At 37.7% G+C, this 27,761-nt stretch overlaps 3 protein-coding genes across 5 annotated transcripts; 1 reads left to right on the top strand and 2 right to left on the bottom strand.

Moving 5' to 3' along the window:
• Positions 1-55: 55 nt before the first annotated feature.
• Positions 56-22,411, top strand: LOC139943896 (polycomb protein suz12-A-like). Of its 3 annotated transcripts, none has more exons than XM_071940777.1 (15): positions 56-277; positions 670-716; positions 1,735-1,799; positions 2,076-2,147; positions 2,759-2,811; positions 3,449-3,516; positions 4,050-4,299; positions 5,007-5,212; positions 5,907-6,126; positions 6,699-6,964; positions 7,486-7,643; positions 8,263-8,358; positions 9,608-9,713; positions 10,328-10,407; positions 17,686-21,162. In XM_071940777.1, exons 1-15 carry the CDS (start codon positions 178-180, stop codon positions 18,029-18,031), a joined length of 2,133 nt encoding a protein of 710 aa, XP_071796878.1. In that variant the 5' UTR covers positions 56-177; the 3' UTR covers positions 18,032-21,162. The 3 variants fall into 3 exon arrangements, with proteins under 3 accessions (XP_071796878.1, XP_071796880.1, XP_071796879.1); XM_071940779.1 differs by lacking the exon at positions 17,686-21,162 and adding an exon at positions 22,217-22,411 and having other exon boundaries at positions 57-277; XM_071940778.1 differs by having other exon boundaries at positions 58-277; positions 17,710-21,159.
• Positions 11,417-15,870, bottom strand: LOC139944085 (uncharacterized). Its single transcript, XM_071941041.1, has 3 exons — positions 15,768-15,870; positions 14,462-14,623; positions 11,417-11,697 (listed from the first exon to the last, which is right to left on the bottom strand). Exons 1-3 carry the CDS (start codon positions 15,868-15,870, stop codon positions 11,417-11,419), a joined length of 546 nt encoding a protein of 181 aa, XP_071797142.1.
• On the bottom strand, positions 22,321-27,761 carry LOC139943899 (methyltransferase-like protein 22). The gene is made up of 9 exons (XM_071940783.1): positions 27,586-27,761; positions 26,642-26,860; positions 26,330-26,370; positions 25,896-26,040; positions 25,227-25,370; positions 24,631-24,708; positions 23,848-23,947; positions 23,026-23,194; positions 22,321-22,460 (listed from the first exon to the last, which is right to left on the bottom strand). The coding sequence occupies exons 1-9, from the start codon at positions 27,665-27,667 to the stop codon at positions 22,413-22,415; spliced, it is 1,026 nt and encodes a 341-aa protein (XP_071796884.1). The 5' UTR covers positions 27,668-27,761; the 3' UTR covers positions 22,321-22,412.

Raw genomic sequence — 27,761 nt, 5'->3', positions numbered from 1 at the left:
ATTCCATTCCGGTTACGGGTAGTCGATACTAGACTGTTAGCTGCGCTCCGTACATACCCACAATGCCTTTTGTGTGTTCCCGCGGTAAATGATGAGAGTGTGTGAAGGGAATGGTTAATGATTTTAATTTCAAATTCTTTGAATTTAAAATCAATAGAGCGAAGTGGATGAAGAAAGATGGCACCCCACAGGCACCCGAACAGCAGGTCCGTCCAGCGGAACCCCAAATTTGAGCAATTGCAGGCCGACCATGAGCTTTTTCTTCAAGCTTTTGAAAGTGAGTATTTTTATCTCGAGTGAAATTAAAAGAATACACACATGGTGAATGGGATGGAGTTTTACGTGCACATGTTCAATGTTGTGACCCGCTGAAATTTTCAGTTACAATTGAAATAGAGATGCAAGGCTTAGTTCGTGTCTTCTTTGTGTGTGCATACGACTGTCTATTTGTGAATACTATACTATAGCCAGAGCAGAGACCCCCAAAAAATAATTTAAAGAATCTTAATTTTTGTATTCTAAATCTAATTTCTATTCATAATTTTGTTTGACATTTCATTTGATTTTGATTGAGTTGACTGTTTTTTTGTATTAAAATTGACATTGAATTGTATTTTATTTTGTAAACAAACCGTTGTTTTAAATCATTTGTAATTGTATTCCTATCAGAACCAACACAGATTTACAGATTCCTTCGAACCAGGAACCAAATTGCAGTAAGTTTATTTGGGGTGTGTTCTTGATGATGATGGAAATATTTACACAAACAATGAATTTATTAGGCTATTAATAATATAGATTTAAAGGAAAAGTTTCCGTATGGCGCCACCACTTTTTCATTCGATTTGAAATAATATAGTATCTAATTTACTTCAATGAGATATCCCTTTTTGTAAAAATGAGTGAAAATGTGGTGGCGCCACACAGAAAGTTATCTGATTTAAACATTTTTGAAATAAAAAAGTATGACCTTGAATTTGAAATGGGATAACTTTCCGCACCTCGCCACCACTTTTTCACTAATTTTTACTAAAGGGGATATCTCGTTGAGGAAAATTAGATACTATATTATTTCATATCGAATGAAAAAGTGGTGGCGCCATACGGAAACTTTTCCCTGAAATGTTGTCTAACATTAGCTCTTCATTCAACTTAGTAAAAAAATGTAAATGTGACCGATGATCTATTGTTGGTAGTATTAGTATTACTATTACCATAGACGCTGACCCACATTCTAACTTGCATTTACAAAGATTATATTTTCCGATAGTATAAATTTGATGTTTGTAAAATTTGATGATTGGTAAAAATAAAAAATAAATCTAGGCCTAGAGGCTATATAAGTATAACATAAAAACTTTATGAGGCCCTGCTGAATTAAAATGAGGCGTGCTAGTACCGGTAGTAGTAGGCGTATTGCAAACTTTTTTTTAAAACTTTTTTTTTAATTTTTTTAAATTTTTTTATATTTTTGTTATACTTCTATTTAAGAAAATAAACGAAGCTTGTCTTGATGTTCATAACAGCAACATTCATCCAAGTGGTTCATCGCAACAACCTGCAAATTGATTGTTTGTACAATTTACTAACCCTAAGGGGATTATTTGTTATCACTGAACCGTAACATGTTTCTTAGTTTGTATACAGATTTTACAAACTATAGTTAACAACTTTGTAGTATTTGAAAGTTGTATGGCCAGATTAACTTTTATAAGTTATTTTCTTTGTTTACAGCCTATTTTCCTACATAGAACATTGAGTTATATGCCACAGCGGTGCCAAAGGACTAATAATAACAGGTCAGTCAACTTTCAGAAATTTATGACCCAAAGGAAAGGTATAAGTAGGCTTGGTAATCTCTCTTAAAATTAATAGCAATCGCAACTTAATTGGTGGCTTTCGGAAGTAGAAAGCATTTTGAAAATCATCTCACTTTGAAGTAATATAGAGATTGTATGTACAGGAAAATCAATTTGAGTCTGAGAACCGTTACTAGCAGTAACATCTCTCAAGTTGGGTATTCCAATTACGGATTTTTTGTGAATAATTATGGAATTTGTTTTCTCTCATTGAAGGAAATCTTTTGAGACAATTGGTTTGCTGGAAAAAGTTGAGACGAAACTCAAACGAGATGCAATGACGGAAAGGTGAGTAAAGATTTACTTGTTGAAAACTCAATGGGTGTCTATTGCTATCCATACTCGCTTTAACAATTTTCTGCTAAGCAAAGAAAGCAGGATGCCAGTCACATATTGTACACGTCACATGGTATTTTGGCTGGTAACCTTGTTCTGGTTAGCATAGTTGTGCTGAATGAAATTGGGTCTTTGAAATTGGGTTTTGGATACAGAGTGCAGTTGAACTAAGATCTTTGTGATGGGATGCAAAAGCAGGCTATACCGTCTAAGAGTAGGTCCCAAATTTTCACAACTGATAATAAAATAGCTTCTGACTGGCACCCCAAACGAAAATATTCACAAAATAGGGAGACTGCCAACATAAGGGCTAGATACTGAATTGTTGTAATTCAGCCTTTGTGTTGCGAGGGCAGTTTTTGAGTAAACCATTTTATCTATCTATCATACACGTAGCTCAGTCTGTAGAGCACTTGCACGTTAATCCTGAGGTTGCATTTTCAACTCCCACTTAAAGTCAACCCAAGAAAAAATTGTAATTCAGTAACATGGAAGTGATTTAGTAAAAAGTTTAAAGTAACTTTTTTCCAGTCGTTATGACCTCTTGAAATATATTTCTTTAGGACGCAAGGAGAGTACATGAATTTATTTTTCAAGGAATTTCATCAAACCAGAGGTGAGTGGGAATTTTGTATTTAACCATTTTGTAATAACCTTATTGAAATCTTTACAAACAAATTTTTTATAAGTGCATTTGAAAAAAGAGCTAGCTGTATTGTGAATAAAAAAACTGTAGCAGGAAACTTGTGGGTACAACTGTGTATTAAACTCTTTTGGGAGATATCTCCCAAAAGAGTTATGGGTTGGTTCTGAGAAGAACTGTGTGGTCTTGATGTTAAAAAAAACACAGAATACTCTGTATGTCTTTAAGGGGATAAAAACTGTTAAAAAAATCTTCTGAAGGAGAGCAGAGTATACTGTTTAAAACAGCGAGTCCACAAGATTCAACAGAACCATCACTCTTCCTGAAAAAGTTTAGTACAAAGGTGTGCCCGCAAGGTTCTTTCTAAAATAGCTTTGGAAAATTGTATTCAACTCAAGTACCAAACACATTGAGATGTTGTGTCACCTGTCAAAGTCCCTTTTTTTTGTTTTTAAGATTTGCTGCATTTTAGCAACAGAAAGCATTAGTGGCATCCTATACACAGCCTGATGTTGTGCAAAGATAAATTCATGTGCAAATGACTTTTTAGAAAGTGTACTAAAGCTTCTGTTTCTCAGTCGTTGATTAATCTTTTGTTCTTTTTTTCTAGAGTTGACCAGTGAGAGCACAGTTACTGTCGAGGCTGTGCTTTTAAAAGTTTGTCACAAGAGGAGAAAGGTATGTATAAATTTCTTTGTCTATTAATAAATTTTGGGTAAAGAAGATTGTTAGACTGAGGTTTTGATATGGACTTAACTTTAATTGATTGGTGTGTTATAAGGTAGAATTGTGTACTGCTGGTTTGTGTATTTCCAGGATTGTTCCTTTTTTGTTAAGGATTTTGTAATGAGTCTTCCTTTGTGAGCCTCTGTTAGGAAACTGTAAATCCAATACCGTAACACCAAAGTACGGGGGCTTTATATCTAGACCAACTACTCATTTTTCAGTTTTTTTTATATTTGTTTTACAATCACTTCTTTTGTATTGGAACAACTTATTATGATAAACTTTTAGTCAATGTCATTGTTGTTTGCTTTTGTAGGTAATATGTGATGTTTAAATATCTAAACAAATTATCGTGTTAGGATGTGGATTGTAACATTTTCATTTTTGACCACAGATGCCTCGTAGTTTGACTCAATAGGTGTATGAAATTCTTCTGATAGCTAATTAATTTTTTTTAATTTTTTTTTTCTGTCACTTTTTTAAAGGATATATCATCACCAATTAAACAAATGTTTCTCGGTAAACAAAAAGTGCCAGTGAACAGTGACTCCATGGCAACCAGTGACGATCAACTACGTCACATCTCAGTACCCAGCAGTACTTTCAGCCAATCCAACGGCCAGACGGCCAAATCCTTCATATTGCTACTCAAGGTTCATGGGGAAAGGTCTCAGTCCAAAGACTGGTCGCCTGGAAGTGATAATCTATGCAACGGAGATGTTAGTGAAGATCAGGGTTAGTGCTTGAACTGTGATTCTCTTGGAAACCTTAAATGTGAAGTTTTCTAAAACTACATTTATTCAACTGAACCTTTGGACTCTTCCTTTGATGCTATGTAATGGGATGAAATTGCAATTAGGGTTTTGATAAAGATTGGCTGGCACAATCAAACGCAGATGTCTGATGGATAAACTGAAGAAACTTGGAGGATTAAGTCTTACAATTTTCCTCAGTCGGTGTCCAGTGGCCAGGTGCCAAAACACTTTTTTGGGTGAGGTCATTGACCTCTGGACAACCCTTCCTCAATACGCTGTGATTGGTTGCAAAGCCTACTACCAACCACCCACTCATCACACACCACCAGGCAACCACCCACTCCTAGACTCGCCCTAGTCCAAGCTGGACATAGGTAAACTAGAAGTTGAAAAATGTTGTGTACTATGTGATCGTGCGTTGTGTATTGTTTGATTACAATGAGGTCAGCGTTTCGCAGCACCTTCGTGAATTTGATTACCTTTATCCGAACCTTAAAAATGTAAACGTGTAACCGGTTGCTCTGTCGATTGACCGTTAAATCTTCAAAGGCTTAAGCTTACTGCAATTCATATTGCAGGATTGTTCACTCTCTTATAAAGATTCCCCTGCTACTTTAAAAGAAGGTAACTTTTAGAGTAATAATAAATGCTAATTTACAAAAGTTCTCTTCTTGTAACTTGATTCAGAGGAGCAGCCATCCAAGCGTCGCAGACTCAGTAGAAACTCTTCACCTAGTCAAAATGATTCCTTCACCTACTCATCAGAACTTGTGGTACTGGACAAGGACAATTGTCAACTCACCAACGGCGATTACGAAGTTGCTTTGCAAGAGGTCAGGCCAAAGGTCATGAACGGCAAGCATGCATCGTGGGAAATGCTGATGGATGGCAAGGTAGGAGTGAATTGTCTACTGGGTGTTGCTTTAAAAATCTCAAGAGTTTCATCTGAATTCAGCCTTGTAACGACAAATTATGGTGTGTTTTTTTTTTTTTTTTTCACAAACAAAAACCAAGTCATACTCTTCCATCTTTTTCTCTACCACTGAGGATACTTTTCCCAGAAGCTTCTTGGAGTCTATCAATTCTCCAGGGGTTATCAAAAGGTGGAATGTTATCATTTCCACATACCTACTAAGATCTGGAGGGATGGTTACTGCTTCGGTAAACAAACAAAAACTTGCAAACATGTAAGTTTTTTAGTAGGAAAGACCACACAATGCCCCTGGTGGGATTCGATCCTGTTGGGATTCGAACCAGGTTCTTAGCGTTAGAAGCCGAGGAAAGATACCATAAAGCTGTCAACCCTAGTGCTCCTAAGATTTTCTAGAAATCCAAATCCAGTATCGGGCCTGGAATTACACAGAAGCCACAGACCCCATGGCCTCTGTTGCCCCTAGTCTTGGTATTGGTGCCCCTTCAAAAGTTTTCAACCGAGTTTATAATTTTCCAATGGAGGTGCTCTTTGCAAAATGAAAGTGGCCTTGCCCTTTGAAATTCCAGGCCTGAAATATCCATAAATATTTGGGATCTGGATTTCAAGAGATATGTTTTTGATCAGAGATATGTTTATTATCTTGCTGTCTTCAGCCTGTGGCACCGTTCGAGTCCTTCAAAGACCAACCAACTTTAAAGTTCCATCTCAAGTGGAGCGAGACAGCTCTACGGTCTTCCAATCATCTCCAACCAACGATGTCATCAAATAGCAATCACAGGACGTTGTTCACAAGCTCAGGGACCCTCCTTAATAATTCCAACGGCCAGTCACCTGAGCAGAGCGGTAGCAGCAATGGTATATCAATATCAGAAGGTGAGGGAAAATTGTTTCATGATTTTCCTGTCAGTGAGATAGACGGATCTGTTAAGACCCACCCACTATAGCAACTCTATGGCAAGGTTTTCACATATGGGCTTTTACATCTCTACCTCGCAATAATCAAGTTGCACAATGCACAATGCTGCTATTCTATAATTTTAGCAACTTGTTTAATTTTGTTTTTCAATGGGATATATTAATGTGCTTTTAGAATATACAGTTGCTGCAATAGGATTTTTAAAATGGACTCTGTTTCGCGCTTATAGACGGACTCCAAATTTTCACGACTTCGGCAAAATGTTATCAATAATCAACAATCCTTTTAAATCTTTGTCCAAAACAAATGGGGTGAGGTACATTAAACGACCTGCACCCAAAGTTTCAATTATTGAAGTGTTGAAGATAAGTCCCCGCTGCAAAGGTGAACTGCTATGTAGCAGTGACGCAACAATTTGCCAAAGTCACTTTTCTCACTCCCTCTGTAAAAGAATAAACCTATGCCTTTTACTCGCCTCAACTCCACAAGATATTCATTACTTTAAAACCTTGCTTCTTTCTCTTTTCAGACACCAACGGCGTTCCAAGCTCTGAAGAAAACATTCCACACAAGTCGTCCGTTCGTATCAACGCCTCCAAGAGGGATCCCACTCCTGCCACCGCTATCCCCCCACCGCATGTCTTCTACCAGTTCCTGTATAACAACAACACCAGGCAGCAGACGGAGGCCAGGGACAACATGCTCTGCCCGTGGTGCTCCGTCAACTGCCTGGAGCTGTACAGCCTTCTCAAGCATCTCACCACGTGCCACAGTAGATTTAACTTCACCTATGTGGTAAGCTGAAATGTTCTATACAATCAATTCATTTATCCTTGGCTCGATTTCATAGTGCTGCTTAAGCAGAGAATAGTGCTTAACAATTTTTATGCTAAGCAGAAAGAAGCAGGGAACTAGTCGCAAATTGTACATGTGATATGATATTTTGGCTGGTAACCTTGTTCTGGTAAGCACAGTTTTGCTTAAGCAGCTCTATGAATTGGGCCCAGATGTTCTGTACACTTATTTAATTTGTCCCAGTTTCATACAGCTTTTAAGTATAAAAAGTAGCTAAGCCCAACAAAATTTTAACTACCAGAATCAGGTTACCAGCCAAACTGCCATGTCACGTGTGCAATTTGTGTCTGGTATCCTGCAAATTTCTGCTTAGCAGAATATTGTTAATCAATATTTTGTTTAAGCAGCGGTATGAAAGTGGGCCCAGAGATCTTTAGTGACCGTGCACTTCCCAAAACGTAGTTGGTACCCTTTGGCAAAGTTTTGTGCTACCCATTCTTCATGATTGTTTATTTCTCCAGCCTTGTCCAAATGGAGCCAGAATAGATGTGACAATAAACGAACACTACGATGGTTCCTACGCTGGCAATCCTCAGAACCTTACATCACACACTGGCTATGCATTCCACAGGAACGGGCCGTGTAGACGCAGCCCAGTCACACAGATACTGGTCATTAAGTAAGTCTACTTTCCAATCAATCAAAACCACTCCTACCCCGTTGATGTCTGTTGCCAACCCCTTCCCTGTTGCAAATGCACTAGAAAGGGCTCAACTTATGGATAAATGTTGTACACTGTAATTAACAAATAAAACAGAGTCTAAGATCTCCTCTCAAAAAAAAAAAATTCAAAAGTTTTATGTGATGCAATGCTGCCATTTATGCTTCATTTTTGAAAGGGTAAGGGCACCAAGTTTGTGCACAGAGTTGTGCACTAAGAAGACATACATCCGGTTAATTGTCATGCCATAGATTATGCCAGATGGGTGTGTGGGTGTTATTTGGACACCCTGTTTTAAACTTAGACACCCTGTTTCATCTGTCATTTACATATAATATTGCATTGAATTGAATGTGTGAACAATTTGGACGCACAGTTGTTTTTTAGTTTGCAGCAAATTTTTGACACCTTATACAAAATCCTGGCTCAACCATGTAAAAGTGTGTGAAGTTCCCTCATTTTGAAGGAGTAAATCGGTGTCTGGCAATACTGTGAATTGCAATTGACATATGTGATTGTAAGAGTGTATTTTGGATGATCGTTTAGTAAAGCATGTCTATGATGCGTTTGATTTCAGACATACCAAACGACCTCTCGGCACCTTGACTGAATTCCAGGAGGGGGAGAATAAAGACTACCTCAGTGTCAGACCTCAAATCTCAGGACATAACAGGTAAAAGGACCAGTAATACTTACTATTAGCTGGGCTCAATTTCATATAGCTAAGCACAACAAAAATTATGCTCACTAGAATAAATTAACAAGCCAATATGCAATTGGGAGTGTACAATCTCGGACTGTTAAAAGTAGCATTGAGGGTCAATATAACTACGAATAATAAAATATCTATATCAACATGTTGCGCTTTAATGCTATTATTACTTACATTACAGAGTTTACCTGAGCCGAAAGTCAGTCAAGTTATTAAAAGAAACTGTATTATTGTAAAAGATCAAATCATTCATCCAATCTATCAATCAATCAGCTGTTTTATATTTTAATTTTTATGACCCGAAGAAGGTCAAATTGCAGAGTCATTACAATAGTTAAAAATAGATATTACCGTATTTATATACAATTTTCGAAAATAAATAAAATAAAAGAAACAAATAATGGTCAATCAACCAATTAGCTTATCAAACGCACACTACAAAACAGGGTACAATTTAAAATATTTAGACTGAAGTTACACACTAAATGCCAATACTGGGCAGCAAATTGTTTTTTTTTGTGTTGCAACTGATACACTTTGTGCAACATTTTTATCAGGTTAACCAGGACAAATTGTGCGCTAATGTTATTGATTACTAAAAGATGCTAGGACGAACCACAGTATTCTCACAGAAATGATAATCTCAATACATAACGTCCCTATTTCATAGAGCTGCTTAAAGCCGTTGTACATTTTCGGTAAACAGTATTGCCCAAGTCCCACACTTCGTGTATCACAACTTATATATAAAACAACAAACCTGTGAAAATTTAGGCTCAATCGGTCATCGGAGTCGGGAGAAAATAACGGGAAAACCAACTCTTGTTTCCGCGCGTTTAGCCGTGTCATGACATGTGTTTACTCAAAAAGTAAAGCATTTCATGGACTAATATTTCAAGAGAAGTCTTTCACCATTACCTTCTGTAAACCCTGTAAATTATTTGTAAATCTGTGAACTTTTATTTTTTTTTCTGTACCGAAAGGGTCCAATTGCTTTAAGCACAAAAGCTAATAAGCTAAACGAAATTATGCCAAGTAAAATACCATGTCACAAGTACAATTTGTGACTGGTACCCTGCTCATTATTGTTCAGCGGGGTTTTTAAGCAGTTTAATCAAAGAGCCGCTTACAAGCGGCTCTTTAAAATTGGGCCATGATCTTAAGCGTATTCACCTTTTAGCTTAATGACAATGTATTGTGTGCTTTATAGAATGTACTACCACACCCATTCACTGCAACCAATCAGACCTCAAGAAATGGAAGTGGACAGTGAAGATGAGATCGACCCTTTGTGGCTTCAACAGAGAACGAGAATGGTCAGTTTTAATCACAATTCTTGTTACTTCGTCTTCTTCTTGTAGCCCCTTACCAAGAGTGGCTTTTAGCCTTGTTTCAGTGAACTCGCTGAACCCCCAAAAAAGATAAAAATGAAAAAATCACAGTATCAGGAAGTGGGTAAAACCAGAGTCCAAGTGGCCGGCAGCTGCAAATTGCAGGAACTCTCCTTGCTCAATAGTGGGTGGGACTTGTACACTTTAGATGACCACAAGTGGAAGAAAACCAGACCTGATACTTCACAGAGGCAATTGCCTTGGTGCCCCTTGAAATAAACGCTTGGTGAATGGAAACTTGTTTCTGGTCGAGGGACCAAAAACACATGAGGTGTCTATAATGTCCCGACATGGCTGCAGTGTTATCTGAAGACTAAAAAAGTCATTAATTCACTAAAAAAACTGAATAGTTCATGCGCTGGTGTAATACTCAATTCACAATTATCTTTCTCCAGAAGACGATCAGAGCATACTGATCGAATTCAGAACCACCCCAACTCATTAGAGATAGTCATTACATGGTGACACCGCAAACCTTTCCATATCACAATTATCTGTTGCCGTTATTTATTCTGTTGCATTGTCTGTTTTGGTTGCAGATGATTGATGAGTTTACTGATGTCAATGAAGGGGAGAAGGAACTCATGAAGCTTTGGAATCTACATTGTATGCAACATAAGTAAGTAACCAACCTTTGTCCATTCATGAATTAACATTGTATCCATCATCAGTAGGTTATGACCTACATCGTAAACTCTTGACCTTTAACCTTCAACCTTAGGGGAAGAAGCACTGCTCGGCTTCTTGACAGTAAAGCTAGTTGCTTATTACAAGGGCCCAATGTCATCATAGAGCTGCTTAAGCACAAAAACTAGCTTAGCACAGAAATATATTGCTTAGCAAAAATAGTTAACCAGCCAAAATACCATACAGTTTACAATGCTGCAACTGGTACTTCACTTAATTCTTGCTTAGCACAGATATTTATAAAGATATCCCACAATATGAGAAGCGTAACTGACATGTGCAGTAACATCTGTCGGATTGTGTATTGCTATTGCGAATTATTCTTCCAGCGTGGACATAACCGCTCCAGATTTTCAGCGATATCTTGAAAATGAAATGAAATTTTCACTGCTAGATGTATTGTATACATCTACATGCATGAAGGATTAAAACAGTCAAATCGAAGGTATACTTTGCTTTTAATGACTGAGTAAATGTGCCAGACATTATTCAAATATACCAAATGGCATTTTGGTGATGCACAAAGTACAGTTATGAAACTCTTTTGTTTTCTTCCTCTGCATTTCAGTCCTCAAAATAACAGTGTTATCACAAACAAAAATTCTGTGTGTTGACAAAGCATTGTAGCTTTTGCAATAAATTTTCCACATCATTAAGAATTGTCACTCAATGAGTAACAAGTGTTTCAAAAAATGATACACTTTACAGTTATAGTAAAAATAATACAATCGCAAACACAGTACAACAAACTAATTCAAACATTTCAAGCAGAGTAAAATGAAGAGTAATGTATGTTAAACTTTTAAATAACTAGAGCCTACTATATGAGCCATTAGATGCAACTTGCTCCAAAGCAGCTATCAACACAACTTTATACTACGTTTATAGTGTGTTCGACTTGTTAATCACACTATTTCGCGGTCAAACTTGTTTGATCGAATTTAACAGAATTTCCACGATCCCTCAGAGCTTGCAGTAGATACACCTACATAGACTTGAGTGGGTACCCTACCATGGTAGGCTTCGGCGTTCCATTCCAAGATAGCGTCGGTAACTCCGCCCTTGCCAATCCTCACTGTACCCATCTCATACTCGATCCAGAAGGAGCGATATTCAGAGGGATCGAGGATTCCGGCCTCGTCGTAGATCTCTAAACGGGTGTAGCAGGTATAAGGATGGCACGCTCTTATGATTGTTTCATCGCCCCACCCACAACCAATACCTAGGATGAAAAGTGAACATAGCTCTTACAACTTACAATTAAACACCATACCAATATCAAATTAGGCCTGATACTTTACGGGGGCAACAAAGGCGATTGCCTCCATGCCCCCTTGTCATTGCCTTAGTGCCCTTGAAATGTAGAAATTTACCATTTCTTCGTAGGGTGCCCTTTACCAAGGAGAAAATGCCTTTTTGCCCTTTCCCTTTCAAATACAGGCCTGTAAAGTAAATTTGAAATTTTAGATTGACTTTTTTGGTTTGAGTAAATAGCTTTGATGAAATCCACTCATTTCTATATTTGAGTCCAGCATTCTGCTAATTGGAGCATATTGATCGATACATTGACCACTGGTTCTTATCAGAACCAACACTACTCAAAGAGAGATGACATACATGTAGTGCTACCGCAAACCTCTCTCAGTTAAAGGAACATTACAGAATTGGTACGAAAAACAAAACAACATGGTCTAATAATGATTATATTTGTAGAAAACATCACTTGAAATATTTCTGTCTGAAACGTCAGATGAGAAATAAATAAAACTAACTTCCTGTTGGGAGTTTATCGTTCAGTGAGAGTTTTGTCAATATTATTTATTTTAATTGATGTAATGAAAAATATGTAATCGACTTTGCACTATTTTCCTGTGACCCATATGGCTGATCGCTCTTAAACTTCTACCGGTTTGTCTTTTGGTGGATTACCTAAAGTGCTTACACTGCCAGCAGCTGTTTTGTTAGCAAAACCAACTATATGATGTTCCTTAAATTTGTCGACCTTGTATCTAATGCCTTTGTGAGTTTTTAATTGCAAGTTTTATCATTTATTTACAATTTTATGCATGTAAGATGTACAATGGGAGTCTGGATTAATTTATTTATACTGAATTTGGTGTATGCATCGTGGTGGATGTAAATAAATAAATGTATCCACTTTGATCACTTTATCTGTTGGCGACATCTGAGAGCATTCAGCTACACTCAACACAAGTCCTTTTATTTTCAGTCCCATAGCCCAACTTTTGCGTGGCCGACATCGCCCAACCTGTGCCGCGCATCGGGATAGGGACTTGACGATCCCGCAGTTTCATGATATTTATTCATTTATGCATATTGTAAACATTACATTTCCCAGACTCGGGAAAGTACCGAGTATACACATCTTTGTAAGGCAAAACTAATTAAGTGTAACTTGGGGCGGGAGTTGAGGTCAAAAAGTACTAAGATTCATTTAAAAGGCAAAGTATACCTTATCCGTTACAAGTTCTTAATCCTATACAAATGTAGTTGTATACAATAGAATTAACCTGTGAAAACTCAAAAGGTGGTTGCGTTTTGAGATATCGCCAAAACTTTGGAGCGAATATTTCTACACCGGTCTACACAGACTGAAGAATAATACTAATAGGAATACACAATCTGAGAAGCTTTACCTCAGTAATTTCTTAGATTCAAATTTAAAGGGGTTACAGTGATATTCCATTAAATCATACATTGAAGTGAAATAATTCTCAAAATGCATTTTACTAACTAAAGCTGCTTAATGTAATATGGGCTTAATTGGTCATCAAAGTTGCTAAAGAACAATGAAAGAAAAAACATCCTTGTTGCACAATTGCGTGTCCTTTCAGATGCCTAATAAAAGGCTTCAGGCCTGAAATATTTTAGTGAGAAAATACCCCTTTTTCAAAACTACATTACTCCAGAGGGGGGAGTTTCTCACAATGTTTTATACTTTCAGTCAGCAGCTCTCCTTTGCTTTTAAGTTGTACCAATTCAGTGTTTATATTTTGAGTAACAAATGTGTCCAGGGTCTTTAAATCAGTCTTGGCTCTTTTTTTTAAAGCGATCCTGGCCGAACTTCCCTAAAACAAGGGCACCAGGTCAGCCTATTGCATCCTTCGATTAACATCTTAAGACAAGGGACTAGTGTATAATCTTCGTATAATGCTGTACCTTCCAACTGCTACATAATTAACCAATTATTTATCCTCTCTGATTAACTCTCCCTTTGCTTGAACCATGACAGAGTACTTTAGTTTGAGATATTTCACTCAAAGAATCGTTGACCTTATCGGTAGTGGCCTTGTTTGAACTGAATAATTTATTGCCCATATTTCACAGAAATATTACTCGGGTCGAACTTGAACCCAATCTAGAGCAGAGTCTTACCAACTAAACCACTGAGGTTGCTAGGTAGCAACTCAGTAGAGACTGTGAACCTATATTTTAGCAGCAGGTACCACCACAAAATGTTTACAGTTTTCAATCGAACGGTTCCAAGAAACCAAAGGAACATACATTGCCTTTAAGATGAATCTTAGTGCTTTGTGAAATCAGCCAGGGTTCATGCTGGCTGCAAATGATTTCACGAAACGCTTGAGTTAGGATGAGTAACTCGTCTTAACTTAGGATAGATTCAATGCGTCCTAACATCTATGTACAGAACTCATCTTAAGTTCTAAGATTAATCCGAAGTTAGGAAGAGATTGGTGAAATCAACGTCTGGAATCCCACCCAATGCCCATTTTGATCAGTGTTGCAGCTCGACCAATTTAAGTGGTGGTCTCTAACAACAAAATTTGTCATGTGAAGATATGGGGCCATGGTTGCTGAAGTGCTATCTGGGAGAAATCTGTGCTGGGCAGCACAGTGTATTTTGCTCTGAGTCCTGGGCGAAATTTGTTAGTTCTGGGCATGCCTGCCTTCACTGCCCACTGTGGCTACAACACTGATTTTGATGATTAAAAGTTAGCACTTACAAATTGCTGTGAAGATTGAGGCATCAGTCCCGTTTCCAGAAAGTGCAAGTTTAGCAATTTGACTCGCCTTCACACTGAAATTCACTCTGAATGGCATTCTGAAGGCATCCTTGAGGACTGTGTAGCGAATCGGGTCTGAAGGTGCTGTATCAAAACTGCAGACTGACAAAAAAGAAAGATAGTGTCAGACTTTTTCTGCGGTCAGTGTCGTTAAAAACAGGGTCTTTTAAATATAATTTGTACTCTTGATGGCTGATGTAAACATGCAGCTGGGGCTGAAGGCTTTCCCCTTTGAATGAATGTTTTACTGTTAACATCACACCGGAAGAATCCTACTTATGAAGTAAAAAAGTAATAAAACCCTTTTGGATTTGAGCATTGCATGGTGAGGTGTCAATGTCTCTGTAGTAGAATATAAAGCAAGAAAGTTCTCAAAAGAACATCTAATATACCCAAGCAAGTAGAAACACACGGTGTTGCAGCAAACCAAATATATATTAATAAAAGCCTACCAATAACAAATATCAGCAATTTGGTTTTAAGAGTAACACACAAAAGCGCTGAGCAATGTAAACTAAACACATGAATAGAGCAGCGTAAAAGAGAATCTCTGATGAGGGATGCAAACCAGGCCCAATTTCATAGACCTGCAAAGCCCAAAAGTAGCTAAGCATAACAAAATTATGCTTACCAGAGAAAGGGTTCCCAGCCAAACTATGTTGCAATCACGATTTGTGACTGGTATCTTGCTCATTTCTGCTTAGCAGACAATTGTTGGATAATATTTCCTGCTTAATAAACTCTATGAAATTGGGGTCAGGGGTCCCTAGACGTGAAATGCGGGGTTACCATCATGGCAATTAAATTAGATTTTCAAGTTTTAAGAGTTATAATATAAATACATATAATTTCACTGTATATATATGTGTGACAATAAACAGTTGAATTTAATTCTAGTAGCAGTCAAATCCTGGTTAGATCAAGATGCTTTGCAACAATTTTAATCAAGGCACCAACTTTCTCAAAGAGCATATAACGTCAATCAATTTAATGCTAAAGAGGTAAACCAACATAATACCGTATCAGCCCTGTTAGGTTCCCATTTAAACACCCGGGTGAAGAAAAGCAATTTATGGTTTAGTGTGATGCATAAGACACAAGTTATGACTTGGATTCAAACCTAAACCATGACTTGAGACGAGCTGCTTGAGCATCTTAACTAAGGTCACGAGTCCCGCTTATTAGACTCGTCTAAAATAAATATGGTTACTTATATAAATGTTGAAATTTAAACTGACAAACTTACTTTTTATTGTTGGTCTGCAATTTGTTTTGAAGGCTGTAATGAGTTTGTCTCTAAGCACAGTTGGTTGACCAGGTCCATCACTTGCAGTGAATGCACTACACATGCTCCCAACAACTGGCACACACAACAACCCCATTACTAAACTAACAGGTGCACCAAGCGCTAAAATGAGTCCCTGCGGAGTATACATGATCACAGTTTTACCGAATATGCCAAAAGGCATCGCAACAAAGCTATATATATATGATCAGAGTACTAAATTATGCATTCTGAGTATGTTTGCCCTATTCACAATAGCAATTAACAATGCTTGCAATAGCCAAAGGTAACCTCATTGGTTTATTAATGGCGCTTGTGTTAAGAGAAAGGCTCCTTTAAAGACACTTTACAGAATTTGTTTTTACTTAAAACATAATAGTTGCTGGCAGTGTAAGCACCTTATGTAATCCACCTTACATAAACTGACAAACCTGTAGAAGTTTGAGATCGATTAGCCATCTGGGTCACAAGAAAATACTGAAAAACCGATAACACATTTTGCATAAATGAATAAAAAAGCGTCACTGAGCGATAAAATCCAAACAGGAAATAGGTTTTATATATTTCTCAACAAATATGACATTTCAGACAGAAATATTTCAAGGGATGTTTTCTACTATTCATCATCATCAGACCGTGTATTAGTTTCATGTAAATCTGTGAACTTAGAAATTTTTTATTCTTACCAATTCTGTAATGTTCCTTTAAGAGAATTGCTCCTTTAACTATTCCGGTAATAGCGAAGGGTACACCTCATTGGTTTGTTAATGGAAGGTACACCTCATTGGTTTGTTAATGGAAGCTTTATACTATCATTATCTTCAAACATGTTAGTCTGATGTGGACATTGTGTTTTGTGTTAGAAAAAAGTAGATACACCCTTTAATGGCCCTTGTGTTCAGAGAGTGCTCATGTAACTATGCTTGAAATAGGGAAGGTTACACCACATTGGTTATTAATGGTACTTGTGTTAGGATAATGGCTCGTTTAAATGTCAAGAACACAAAGCTGTTTTTGTAAGCTTGTTCATTGCCGAGGCAACCAAAATAAGGGTGTATCCATGCCGGAAGAATGACCTGCAATTGGAATACACAATCTAAGAGACCTATATTGGACAGAAACGTTTCTTTTTCCATAACTGCAAATCAAGCACTTTCAATCTTGGCTGTGCTCCGTGGTCATAAGGGGTTGATGTGGCTGGCAGCCAAAGGCGCCCTTGCATGCCTGCTACTCGAACACATTGTAGCTACGTCCTTCGCAATTCAGCTCTTAGCTGCGAGTAAGGATGATTATTATTATTATTACATACTTCAAAGTGTAATGATTCTCAAAATGATTTTGGGGGTTGAGCAAAGAATTGACTAGAGTGGGATTTGAACCAACGACCTCCGGATTAACGTGCCGGCGCTCTTAAAAATAATTACCAAATATATACCTTGTCTTTAAAGGCAAAGTATACCCTTGGCTTTTAGGACCGTTCGGTTGTTTTGATCCTATTTAAATGTAGGATATGTACCCAACGAAAAATGTCCATGCAAGACAAATAGTTCCATAGGAATACACAATCTGAGCGTAGTAGTAACCCTTCTCAGATTCAAATTTTGGTGGAAAAATCAGCGATTAAAAGAGTGTAATCAACTACTGACTGGCCTTGAACTTTACTCTTGTAGGTGCACAGCAATCTTCCTCAGGTAAAGGGCACTTCTAGGGAGAAAATGCAACTTGGTATTGGAACCTTGCAGAGGGCACATGCACCACGGCAATTGCTGTTGCTTGGTGCTGTGGGTTATGTCATGGTCTGTACTGGTATACAAGTTATAAATCTGGTTTGTTTGGAGAGCAACTCGTTGAATGAGAGAAATTTTAATGATTACAAAAGGTTTGTTATCTCCTCTTCTTGTAGCTTTATAGCGGACAGTCACATCCCACTAGCCTGCCAACTCTTCATCGAGGAGCGCGGCCGACAGCTGTTAGAGCTCAACCTCTACCGCAACTTCATGCTTCACGTGATCAACATGTACGACTTCAGTCTCATCTCTCCGTCTGTCGTTGTTCGAACACTGCTGCAGCTGGATCGCCTTAAGGACTCCATGGCCCGGGAAGGAGCCAAGGAGGTGATGAAGGAAGAGAAAGTTGAAATGATTGGAGGAGAAGGAACATCGGAGGAGGATGCAGAGGTTGCTGGATTGGTCCAATACACCACAGAAGGGGTAGGAGAGAGCTGAAGTTGGCGATCAAAGGTTTAGAGACAGCAATTTGCTTATATTGTAAGATTAAGGCATCCCTACTTATTAGGACTTATGCAATGTTCTATGATGTTGGAGGAAACTGAAGCTCGTATTGAGATCGTAGATGCCATGACTAAAGAGACGGCTGTTGTAAGATAAAGTACCAATTGAACCATCTCTACTTGGGACTTGAGCTATGCTCTTGAGGACAGCTTGAATGCGGTATGCAGAGTATTATTACATGTTTATGTACTATTTCTCAACAACATCAGAGGGACGCATCGGAAACTGTAATGTATATTTTCCAGAGACATCCTGAGCAGTGCTCCTGAACAATTTTATGAGAGCATTGATTTATGTTTTTCATGCCAATGTGTCATCAGCAACGTAAAGAAAATTAACTTTTCGTTCGATTAATGTTAGTTTGAACCCAGATTGTTTGTTTTATACCTATTCAATGATGAGTTGATGGCCGTTTCTGATCAGGCAGACATATGAGGTGTTATCAATACTGTGATTGGGCAGCATTCAGTGCTAATTGGTTGGTCGACTTATCAGCAGCTGGTTGTGACAGCCGTTAACCAATCAGAAGCGTCATTTCAGCACTGTCCATCTCAGAAGATTCAACATCTTTTTTAAAACATACAACTCAGACAGATTTCGGGTCATATGGAGGCCTATTGACCCCTTGCACGCACGTCACACTCGGCGACTGACACCACGCTCTCCATGTTGGTGGTCAATAGGTTTACGTGTTATCGCCGCGTCACCTAAAATGTGCATTTTTCTGAATAACACACATTGACATAGACCACTAAAATGGCGCATCCAAGATTATTCTGATGATGACGTCAGGTGAACTGGGTCAATATAAGCTGTTTAAGTGAATGACGGACATGCATTTATTGAACACGTAATGGTGCAGGATTTGTGCTTATATGTGTAAATCTCTCTTTGACTGACGCCGGACTGCTTTATTCTTATGTTAATGCTACTTTAGAGCTAACAGTCACTCGCCATGCATGGCAAATGGTTGTTTAACCAGTTACTAACATGCAAAATGAAGTTTCAGACCGGAGGAAAGACTAGTCCAGGAGACTAGGCTGTTACGGCAGACATTTGATGTGACTTGAAAACGAGACTTCTTGGCATCTCGCAGGCATTCAGAGTAGACGCATATTTCTTCATGTACTTCTAAGCAGACAGGTTGTTGTTGTTTTTTGTTTGTTTTGGGGTGGGGGAGATTGTATGGATACTGGGTGCTTTATTCATTGTTGTAGTGTTGACTTTAAACATGCTTTTTACAGTAGGGTTAGCCCATTAGAGCTTACACTTCATGCTGTGCCTACTGCTTTTGCCTGCTGTCGGAAATCAGAAAATAATTGTAGTTTACTTTTGTATGCAAGCAAGGTTTTAAAATCATGTTTTGATGGAGAATTTTGTGTTTTCATTTCTGGTCTAGGGGCTGGCAAATATGTGTTGGAAAGAATACATTGTATCTTGCTGCTTAGCTGACTGGACCAGTTGCCTGGACCGGTCGGTATTCATCAACAGGAAAAAAAACAAAACAAGTGCCTTAAAGTTTTCTTCACTAGATGTTAAAGTGTGTTGTGATGACAATATTGGGTTAATGTGTTTATTTGTGTTGGTTTATTCATTGCGCAGTGTTGCCCCCCGTCTTGTATAGTGTTACTTCTTCCTCAGTATGCTGCCAGAATTGTCTTGAGACATTGCACAAGAAAAAAAGAAGAAAACAAAAATGAGGCTGGAAAGAACAGAATAGTTATGTCCCTCTTTTTAAATATTGTGAATTATTGTTTATATGTGTATAGGGAACAAGACAGGGAGAAGTAGTAAAATGTTAACAGTAACTTTGGCAATACTAGTGTTTCCAAATACCCCATTGCTTCTGAATCCTCCACAATCCATTGTTTGAACTTACTTGAAGACGGTGGACTCGGTACTGGTCTTTGACAATAACAAAAGGTGTCAAGTGTCTTTACTAGCTTGATGAAATTGGGCCCAGAGTGCCAAGGAAGTTGATGTGTTCGAAAGGAACATGGCGACATTATCAGTAACCGCAAAATTGTACTTGAAACTTTGTGTAAAACCTTGGAGTATTAACTGATGAAAGGAACTGTTTAAGAATTGTGCTCGAAGTAAAATGTATAAAATTATTCCCTTACTGTTCAATGGGGTAGAACTCTCTTTTGAAAGCCATGAGAAATTGTAAATATGTTTACCATTCTAATTAACTCACCGTTTATAATTCAGGAATTTGACCCTATTTAAATTCAAACACTTTGTTTCCAGGGATTCAATGCACACAAGTTAGCGTTGTTCTTAAAAAGAATTAAAGAACCTTGTTTTCTCAAAGTTGAAGCCCTCGTGCAAAGTTTACATCCCTCCTTTACCCAAACCCCTCCCCAGTTTCACAGAACTGCTTAAGAACAAAAAGTAGCTAAGCACAACAAAATTATGCGTACCAGATTTAGGTTACCAGCCAAACACTGTTTTTTTATACACTGCATTTTCTCATCGTTTTGCTTGCAAATGACTAACAATTTTCTATCTATATCAAGCACCATACCAGTGATAGCAATTCCATGGGAAATGGTTCTTGATCTAGGACAAAAAAACAGCTAATTAAAAGGCTGCAAAACGGTATCAGTTTTTCTCCGATGTGTATGAGCTCCTGTATCTGTGGCTAACGCGTGTGCAAAATATGCTCATTGCGGATACGTGTCACGTAAACACAAAAAAGTTCTATGTATCAGTATCTGTATGTGTATTTGTAGACATGCAAAACCTCTCTAATAATATCTCACATGTAACTTTTTGACTGGTATCCTGCCTTTTTTTGCTTAGCAGAAATTATTTAAGCAATATTTTGTGCTTAAGCAGCTCTATGAAATTGGGTCCTGGTATGCAGTCTTATGCAATGCCACTCGTATTTGTATATTTATATCATTGCTGTACTTCTACTTGTAATATTTTGTACTTCTCCAATGGCATTGCTTGTATGAATTAAATGTCAAACAATTTTTTTTTCATTTTCTGATTTTGTGAACCATGTTGTTAAACAGGACTGAAAATTTGTATTTTCTTGTATCTAGGTAGAGACAAAATGATGAACAATAATAAATTCTGTTTGCAATAAAATTGTATTTATTTGTGTCTCGTGTTTACAACCATAACAATCAAATACAAATGTAAGTTTGCAGTTCATCATAGTAGCTTTAAAGGCAGTGGACACTATTGGTAATTACTCAAAATAATTATTAGCATAAAACCTTACTTGGTAACAAATAATGGGGAGCGGTTGATAGTATAAAACATTGTGAGAAACGGCTCCCTCTGAAGTGAAGTAGTTTTCGAGAAAGAAGTAATTTTCAACGAATTTGATTTTGAGACCTCAGATTAACAATTAGAGGTCTCAAAATCAAGCAATCAAGGGTGTTTTGTCTTTGATTATTATCTCGCAACTTCGAAGCCCAATTGTGCTCAAATTTTCACAGGTTTTTTATTTTGTGCATATGTTGACCCATGGTTGAGATACACCAAGTGAGAAGACTGGTGGTCTTTGACAATTACCAATAGTGTCCAGTGTCTTTAAATACTTGATGATTTTTCATTAATAAAACTATCTGACTCAAATAATATGCCTGAGATTTTTTCCACAGAACTCGGGGGAAAGTCCTGAAAATACAGTGCTTACACACACCCGTGTAAGGGTTCAACCAGATAGTATAACTGTTTTTGTTGTAAAACTAAAATCATATGGCTTTCCATGCTACGGAGCAATGTATTTGATAACTATATATGTGAACTCAAACATATCGACCTTAAACATTGGAAGTCAAGTACAGATCTTTTTATTTCACATTTTATAAATAATTTACCACCAATTTGCAGCATTGAGTCTCATAAAATCTGAACAGGGGTGAGACTTGTTGCTGACAAAAAGGTTTGAAACTATGATGGCATTTGCACCTTTTGGTAACCCTGAGAGCTTCTTTGACCAGTATCCTCAGAACTAGAGTATAGACAAGGAGATCAGGTCTATGGCTATCAAAAGAAACCAGAGAAAATTTTGTTTCACCAGGTAGACAAAATGTCCGCAATGGTCGTAGATTCAAATCCCATTCAGGTAACTAATATCTGTGATTTCTTTTATCACAGGACTTGTGGAGTATTCCGTGCTTACTTAACACATATCATTGTGAAATAATATTGGAAACTTCAGAGGCGTGTCTCAACTTTGTTGATGAGCCTCACAGTGTGACGTATCCTTTCCCTCGATGCCGGCCTGCATCCATTCCATATCCTGAGCTTCTGATGTGAAGTATGCAGTTTCTGAGACTCTCACACATAAAGTTCAGTCTGGATGCAATCCACTCCTCACTGCTCTAATCTCCCACAGTTCCTAACGGAGGACAGAAGTTTTTTACATTCAAAATTATTCTTTTCTGTTGGTGCAAGGGGTCAACAAGCACAGTTCATTCAAGCTGACAATGTGCATTTGCTTACATGTATAATAAAGTAGTATTGGTTTAGGTGTATTCTTGCACGCCTGGAATTACACTAAGGCAACGACCTCATGTTGCCCTGGTTTTGGCCTCACTGCCCCTTTTAAAGTTCCCCCATAGACTTGAATATTTACCAATAGACATACCCTTTGCAAAATGAAAATGGCCTTGCCTTCTCAAAGAGGGAATTCCAGGTGTAAGATATCAGTTGAATTTCAATACAACTTTTTAAACTTGGTATATTTGATACAGTTGACAATCAAATGCTTTTGTTGTGAGTGTTTCAAGGGAATTATTTCTCAAGAAGGGTATGCAGGCATTATATTATATCTATCTTAGTCCAATTTCTCCAAAGGACTTAATACCACGCCTGATAAAATCAGATTTATTCAAAAACAACTTTTTTTAAATGTTGTAAATGTTGCTATGGAATTATTTGTCAAGGGTGTGCTATCCTCTCACCATCTGTTTAGTCCTTGTGTATTGAGAACACTCCATGAAGTCTGTAGGTAGTTGTTCAGCTAAATATTTCACTTTGACTGCTGGAGAGGAGACTAGCCTAGTGATGTGCTTGAGGAAGTGGTCATAGGCTTTACAGGTCACCTTCAGGTCATCTACAGTGAAGTTCAATCTATACAAATTTCAAAGGTCAATGTGGGTGAACTTTGACGGCTCTTTTACTCAAAATAATTGTTGGCATAAAAGCTTATACTTGGTAACATCCAATGGAGAGCTGATGATAGTATACAAACATTGTGAGAAACGGCTCCCCTTGAAGTAACATAGTTTTTAAAAAAGAGGTAATTTCTCACTCAAACAATAAAAGACTTCATCTTAAGCTTTTTATTATGCATCTGAAGAAAAAAAAACAGAGAGTTGTGGAACATGTGTGTTTTTCTTTCATTATTCTCTTGCAACTTGGATGACCAGTTGAGCCCAAATTTCCGCAGGTTTGTTATTGTATGCGTATGTTGGGACACACCAAGTGAGAATACTGGTCTTTGACAATTATGTCCAGGACCAAACATGTCCAATGCCTTTAAGGTGTGGAGACTATTGGGCAATGTCCTCTATTAAAGGACCTCTCTGGAATAGACCTTATACACATGACGTCATTTCAGTAGGGCGCCCTCACCTAGAGGTCAAAATTACGTTGTTCATTGGCCAATCCTGTGCGCCACATGTACACATTTGTGAGCTTCGATTGTTTCGTCCCTCTAAGATGGCGGCTGGATGACGTCAATGCATAAGGTCTTTAACAGATTGGTTGGTTCACATCATTACCTTTTCTCAATTGCAATGAATGCTATCTTCTCCTTTCCAGTAGTCATGAGGTGATGAAGTGTATTGAAGAATCCATCGGTCAATTTATCATCGTATATAACTGTCGCATAGAAAAAACATTTCTTGGTTTTATAGAAATATCAGTTTTCTTTATCAAGGTTGTGTGGCAGTTAAACAGAAGCAATGATGTACAGCAGACTGGTTCTTATTATGCTCTGATGGTCTTTAGATATAGTCTTTACACCATGTTTTAGACTTTGAGGTCCCAGAACTCTGTCTATTTCAACAAAGCCCCCTGGACTTGTGTGTGTGTGTGTGTAGTGACCTTTGACACAACGAGCGCTACATCACTGGTCGCTGAAGAAGCTGGGTGAGCATGTGGTGATATACAGGTAAATTTCTTTGTTAGTTGAGTCAACATTAAATTCTTCATAGTATGTTTGGTTTTGCTCTTACACCAATGTGTTTTAAGCACTGTGTACTCAGTACTTTCCCTGCGTTCTGTGAACAAAATTCCATTGGCATATCACTCGGTGGGATTCAAACCCCCAACCTCTGCAATGCTGGAGCAGATGTCTTGCCACCAGCCTACTGAGCTAGCTAGCGCTGTGGCTAGAGTGGGTGTGGAATATTCCAACATTTGTTTGGTCCTAGACTTAAAAAGGCCCCAGACTTAAAAAGGCCCCACAAACGAAATAGAAAGTAATGGAATGCGACTTTACTGCTTGAGAAATGAATCCCGTACTAGAAGTAACACAGAAATGTTTAGGGTTTAAAACCTACCGTCAGCAGCAATTATGACCGTAACTTCTTGGAGAAGAACCTTGTCTTCCTCGCCCCACTGAAATACACTGGAACAATCTGTCAAATTAAAACAGTTAAAAGAAGTAAACTTTAACAACTTTATACTTGTCCTACATCACATAAAGGGAGGAACATTGACTTGATACCTGATGTATTTTTATTGAGAATGATAATGTTTTTCAGGTAATGTTGCCATATTTCAGCGTTGTGCCAGATGATAAACAATTTATGCTGGTGTTTAAAACATGTACCCGATACTGAGGTAAAATGGCAGCATGAGGTTTTGTCAGAATTCTCACTTTGGGTTATCCACAACCCACTATATGGGCTTAGGTTTAGACACGCATATTAAATGTACATTACAAAATGGAACAATGCAACCCTAAAAGGTTTGTAATTCCTCTAGTGGTAACTCACAGATGATTTCTACATAAAAGAGAATAACAAAAATAAAAAATAGAAATACCTCATACCGATAACTGATAGGTTAGGGTGCTTGTGCTGAAATGGGGTCCATAGTATTTTGATGCCATTACTCTGATGCCTAGCCAGATGAACTTGTGATTGTCACTTACTTGTCATGGTAGTGTTGGAGAACTGAAACCAGTCTAATTCTCTCACTTTAACATCCTGATCCTCTTGTGGGTCCTTGTCCAAAGAAAACTCGCAATTGTTTGTTACATTCCTCTGGCATAACTTCAAGACGTCCAGACCAATATCTGAAAAAAGGGAACAATGTATCTAGGCCTCTGATTCTACTAGGTTTTCTCAGTATATTTACCATGTATCTCACACTTGTATTTAAAAAGCAAAAAGCTGTTTGTTGTTAACTATGTCTCCACTTATCAAAAAAAGTTTTGTCATTTATTGAGTAATCATTCTTTGACTACAAGTTAGAGCCAAATGGTGATTCATTCTTTTTGGAAGAGCTGTTTGTCATGATACCCAAGACTATGCTACAATATTATTTTGAACAATTTTGAACTAAACCCAGGCATGTGAGACTTTTTTTTAAAAGCTGATTTCCTCCTTTTTGGTTTTGATTTTCCTCTTTTTTTGCTTCACTTTCTGGTACAAAAGTATAGGAATATTATCTTTTCCTCTTTTTTTCATGCCGGTTTTCTTTTTCTCTTCTTTCATGGATAGTTACTCACAAACCCGTAACGTTTTACTGACATTTTCCAGGTCTTTTCTAAGAATATCTTTAAAATCCAAGGGTTTCTATAAAATGACTTTCAGTATACCTGTGCAGAAAACAGTTGATGCCATTGTTGCCACGACGATGCTTCCGAGACCGACCCCCGCACCAAGCTCTAGGGCAACCTGACCTCGGAATATCTCTTGATTACTCAACATGAAATCACAGAGAAGTAAGCACCCTTGCCACACCTGTAGAAATATCGTCTTCAATTTTTTTAAACATATCTCCAAACAGCCTGTGAAATTTATGTGAATGTCTAATTACAGAACAATTTAGGATTGAAGTGACTGATGAATTGAAGTGACAGAAGAATATCTAGTCAAATTTTCTTGGGCAATATGTGTGCAGTGTGCATATATCTTTGGCCTTGGATTTGACTCTTTTCTAAAAAACTCATATAAACATTAAAGTAAAGTCTCAAATATGACAGCTAGTATGTGGGCAATTACAAGTTTACACATTTTCTGCTTTACTTGCCTGTAATCCAACTTCATTTATTGTGGTTGCCATGGCATGTTCTGTAAACAAACATTTAAAACAAAATTACTTACAATCTTATAATAATAAGTAAATTATTATGGGGACCAACAATATTCCTTCTACTACCGTAGGATAGTGGATCAAACATTATTCTTGGAGTAATGAAGCGAGTGAAGACCATACCTTCGTTATTTCAACAACAAAATTTAACAAAAATTGTTATGCTGTCATATTTTGAAGAACATTTGTCGTGAGAACAATTTCTACTTGAATTTAGTTTAATTTAAGTCTTGAATGACTGTATTTTACCAATGACGACTACTTCCCGTCTTCTGTCCTTCCTCAGAACCACCAGATCTCCATCTTCGTCTAAAGTTGCTTCGGTAATCGATGTAAGATCTTTAACTGATGATGGTTGCTCAAACTTCAGGTTGTGATCTCCAGTCATCAAAGCACTTGCAGAAAGAGAAGATCGATCGACTCTATCTGAACACTTTACAGGAACTCTGAAGTGAAACCGTGTAGTGGCTGTGAAAAGAAGACGAAAACACGCTGAACACGTTTGGTATAAAAATTATAATTAGCATACAATCTTAATTGTGGTTTTACGAGCAATGGAGAGCTGTTAGTAGAGTTAAAACATTGTGAGAAACGACACCCTCTGAAGTAGAATAGTTTTTAAGAAAGAGGTAATTTCTCACTAAACTAAAACAATATTTAAATCCAGGTCTGAACTGAGCTCTAAAGCCTTTTTTTAAATCGTGCATCTGACTCCTGAAGCAAGCGCACACATTATTTTTGTGCAACCCAACAGGGTGTTTTTTCTAATCATTATTTTTTTTGCAATTTTTGTCTTTGATGAACAGTAGAGCCACCAAGTGAAAATACCGGTCTTTGACAATTATCAAACGTTCCCATAATAATCAGTTTCTGACAGTTTTGCTGAACATTCTCGTCTCTAGCCCAACCAACATGGCACACTATCGCGAGCTAGCCAGAGACCCTTGAGACCCTTTCCCGAAAATTTGACATTATCAATCGACCAATAGTTTCAAAACGAAAAAAGGAATACCGCCCCAGTTACGGGGTCTACTACTAGTACTATTACTAAGTACTACTAAAAAAGTACTAGTTTACTACACTAGAGACCCCATGTTTTGACGTCGTCTGCTACTACTACAGTACTGTACTAGTGCTGAATTGCTAGAATTAAGCTTAGAATCAATGAAAAACCTTGCAACTTGCATGCTTACCTTTCCCCTCGTTTGAGAGCTTAGACGAGATTGGTACATCTACATGAACATCTGATAGAACCTGCTCACCAGGTTCACACATAATCGCAGGAACAAGCAAGATTATTTCTGATAGAACGTGAATTCATTTCGTCTGATCATTGTTTTCTTTTCGCGTGCGTACTCGTCCCCGGGGT

This window comes from Asterias amurensis, chromosome 11 (genome assembly GCF_032118995.1).
Source record: "Asterias amurensis chromosome 11, ASM3211899v1".
Classification (NCBI taxonomy): domain Eukaryota; kingdom Metazoa; phylum Echinodermata; class Asteroidea; order Forcipulatida; family Asteriidae; genus Asterias; species Asterias amurensis.
This window is presented reverse-complemented; position numbering and strand designations above follow the sequence as displayed.